The sequence below is a fragment of the Anarrhichthys ocellatus genome, unplaced genomic scaffold, assembly GCF_004355925.1.
Source record: "Anarrhichthys ocellatus isolate YVR2014 unplaced genomic scaffold, GSC_Weel_1.0 scaffold15, whole genome shotgun sequence".
Taxonomy (NCBI): domain Eukaryota; kingdom Metazoa; phylum Chordata; class Actinopteri; order Perciformes; family Anarhichadidae; genus Anarrhichthys; species Anarrhichthys ocellatus.
In genome coordinates, this window is record NW_022280045.1 from 1,100,387 (window position 1) to 1,103,762 (window position 3,376).

The 3,376-nt window shown below is 43.0% G+C and overlaps 1 protein-coding gene across 5 annotated transcripts in view; it reads right to left on the reverse strand.

The window, feature by feature from the left end:
- Nucleotides 1-3,376, reverse strand: part of carmil3 (capping protein regulator and myosin 1 linker 3) — a 74,670-nt gene that overhangs the window by 28,372 nt on the left and 42,922 nt on the right. For all 5 annotated transcript variants that reach the window (XM_031854472.1, XM_031854471.1, XM_031854470.1 and 2 more), the window contains 3 exons: nt 1,842-1,938; nt 1,699-1,753; nt 41-213 (listed from right to left, as the gene is read on the reverse strand). In XM_031854472.1, the coding sequence (XP_031710332.1) occupies nt 41-213; nt 1,699-1,753; nt 1,842-1,938 (325 nt within the window). The remainder of the gene's footprint in view (nt 1-40; nt 214-1,698; nt 1,754-1,841; nt 1,939-3,376) is intronic.

Genomic DNA, 3,376 nt, shown 5'->3' on the forward strand with positions numbered 1-3,376 from the left:
ACACACACACACACACACACACACACACACACACACACACCTGAGAGTTGTGTTGATCTGCAGGGCTTTGCTGAGCATCTTGGCCCCGGAGTCCTCCAGGAGGTTGCCGCTCAGGTCCACCTTCCGCAGGCAGGTGTTGGAGCCCAAAGCGTTGACCAGCATCGTGCCCCGCTGGCGAAGCCTCGAGTCAGCCAGGGAGAGGGACTGCAGGGCCTGGAGGAGGAGTGAGCACGGAGGACACAAGATGGAAGATGATGAACTTTAACACGGGTGAAATAAATGTGAGGTTTCCTTTATTTTTTGAAATATCTGGAAATGTCAGTGTTTTAATGATCACGACAAAAAATTGTATAACCTGGTTTTCATCCACGTTCCTGTATTATTGAGTTTTGAAAATCAATAATAAAAAAACCTGGATGAATATCAGACTTTTAAAAGCTTAAACCCTCAGCAGTTGAATAATTGATTGTTTTTGTACATGCCTAGAAAGATCCATTATATAATAATCAACTGCTTCTGTGCACAGAACTCTGTGAGCGGGACACTTTATGCATTAGGACTTTATCTACAAGTGGTGAACGGTGTCTTCTTCCAGTGGAGAGACATTACAACTTTTAAACACACAAATAATACTAATCATGTTCAAATTGGTTGAAAACAACATTTCAAAAAACAAGTTTTTCAGTGAAATTAAAGTCTAATCACGTTTTTTTGAATTTACAAAAGTTTTTAAGATGAGAACCAACATATTCATCAAGTCTCCCATAACCAATCATGTCAAGTTCTTATGGAAACGTTTCAAACTAAAAAATACTTGTATTGGCTTTCTAAGCAGGAGTTAGACGCTATCCCACTCTCATGTCTGTATGCTTAGTATGAAGCTGGACCTAGTGGCTGGTTAGAATAAAGAATTAAAAACAAGCAGGAATTGGCTTCGTACAGCTTAAACAAACTAAATAGAATGTTATCTAATGAGCTTTAGAGATTGGTGGATTGTGTTACCCTCGGACAGAGCCAGGCTCGCTCTTTCCCTCTGCTTCCAGTCTTTTTTCTAAGCTAAGCTAACCATCTCCTGGTTTGTTCCCATTTTCTCACTTTCGATGCTCGTAGCCTCCTCTGACTCATGTACTGAAGTGTTATCATGGAGCCCTGGATCAAATCTGTGCAGGACGCACACACACAGATGCTTCTGATGTCCGTGTTGTCATCACTCACCGGGCGACTTAACTAACAGTACCTTGTTGTACTTCCTTTAAACTTTGACCCACATCTGTGCTTCTGTTAGTGTGCTTGCACACATACATCCCACCGTACTGAGCGTGAGAGAGCATTGTTGTGAGCTATCGCCATCAACAGTGGTAAATAATTGAGTAAGCAACTTGTCATGCTGGATTTGCAGAGCGGAGAGCAGAGGGAGCCCCGGGAGCCTCGCGAATACACCGAGACCAAATGAATCTTGTGCGGGGGCTCCATAGACAACGTGACATCGTGTGCGTGTTCGCACCTTGTGTGTGGCAGGTGGGAAAACTGCACTTAAATGCACATGAATGAGGACACAGGAATTTAAACGGTGACAAGTGTGTGTTCGTTCGTGCGTGCGGCTACAAATCCGCGAGGCGTACGTGTGCGTAGGCGTGCATCTGCGCGGAACACCGCTGAGGATTTGTGAACAATATGTTACATAACAATCCAACTCACACACTCTTCCTCTTGCACCAAATGAACCAGTTTCTGCAGAGTCTCATCCAGCACCCTGAGGAGGCGGAGAGAAGAGGAAAACATTCATCATCAGGATCCACTTCGCAACCATCTGTACCGCTGGTCCCCCGCATGGTCCGTACCTGCCCTTGACGTTGAAGTTCTTCCCCAGCATCAGGTGTTTGAGGGAGGGGTGCCGCGAGAAGGCTGGGATGACAGCCAGCAAGTCAGCATCCAAACCTGCACACAATACAACACACACACACACTTCACTGGAGTACGAGTGCAACGCCAGGAATACGGTGCTCTCCGTAACATCTGTAAAAACCCACTTCCAACGGGTCCGAAGCCGTTATATCCATCTATGCTCTCTTCAAAGCCACAAGACTCCTTTGACAAAAACAGGGATTTTACCTCGCAGACAATTGTTGTTTTAAAGGGTTAGTTTGGATTCACCAGAGAGCATAGATACATATAAGCCCAATTCTAAAAATCCAAACTATCCCTTTAATATTTAACAAAACCAAGATGAGACGATAACTTTCATATCAAACTGAAAAAAATACATGTTTTTACTACACACATTGCTGGGCTGTCACACCAGTGACTCATCATTTACTCCGCCAGGTGCTAACATTTCTGGCTTTCAAAGCTCAGGTTTTTTTTTCATCTCATGGTCTTTTTTAGAACTAAATCGCACTGCCCACTGAAATGCTAAAATACTCCTAATTACCCTCCCACCCACTCACATTCTCAAAAGCTCAAGGATGGAGGATGCTGCTAACGGGAAGTGGTTACCACGGTGAGATATTTCAGCCAGAAAAAGACTTAAAAGCCTCATTCAGAGCAAAAATATCTGTGTTTAAATAAAAAAGCGAGTTCATTCTCGTGTCAATGACAGGAAACTGAGATGACAGAGCAGGGCTGGTTAAGCGTCGAAGGTTGTTGGAAAGTAAAAACTCCAGCAGCACTTGTAGTATAGAAAATAACTATTATAAGACCAACGTGTGTTCTATATACGACATTCGTTGTCGGACCTCTTTTTCATTTTCCATGTACCTTGAGGGGGAGAGTTTGAATAGAAGTTGGATCCCTCTTTAATCTGGTCATTCGTTACTTTCAAACAATCAGATCAAACATGTTGAGGACATCTTTTGCTATGAAACGTTATTTTAAACATTATTCTAATACTCATAAGATTTTGACAGCAAGATTATATGATGGTTGTCTGTAGGGAGCCGTGGGCAGAATGTTGCTGTTCTGTGCGGTAGAGGCAGAGGCAGATATCCGTATTTAGTTTGTGGAATGGGCCAAGCTCCAAAATGCTGGATCCTACAATTCCCAAAATGCAACTCGGTAAGCTTTCTTTTTAGCTTGTGTCGCCAAGCTTTTTAATAGCAGTTTTAAGAGCCCAGGCTTTCTGTTAATGTTAAATTAACTTAAATCCGAGATAACCGCAGACTGCTATCACAGGATGAGCTGACTGAACTTCATGTGGAAAATCTGTGCAGTTCCCCTTTAATTTAAACGGTTGATTCACTAAGTCTGTTCTATAAAGATGCATTTAAAATGAAAAACTGCACAAGCCGGTATCCAGACCACTATAGATCAACAGGTTTTCAAACACTGCAGTGTGTGTGTGTGTGTGTGTGTGTGTGTGTGTGTGTGTGTGTGTGTG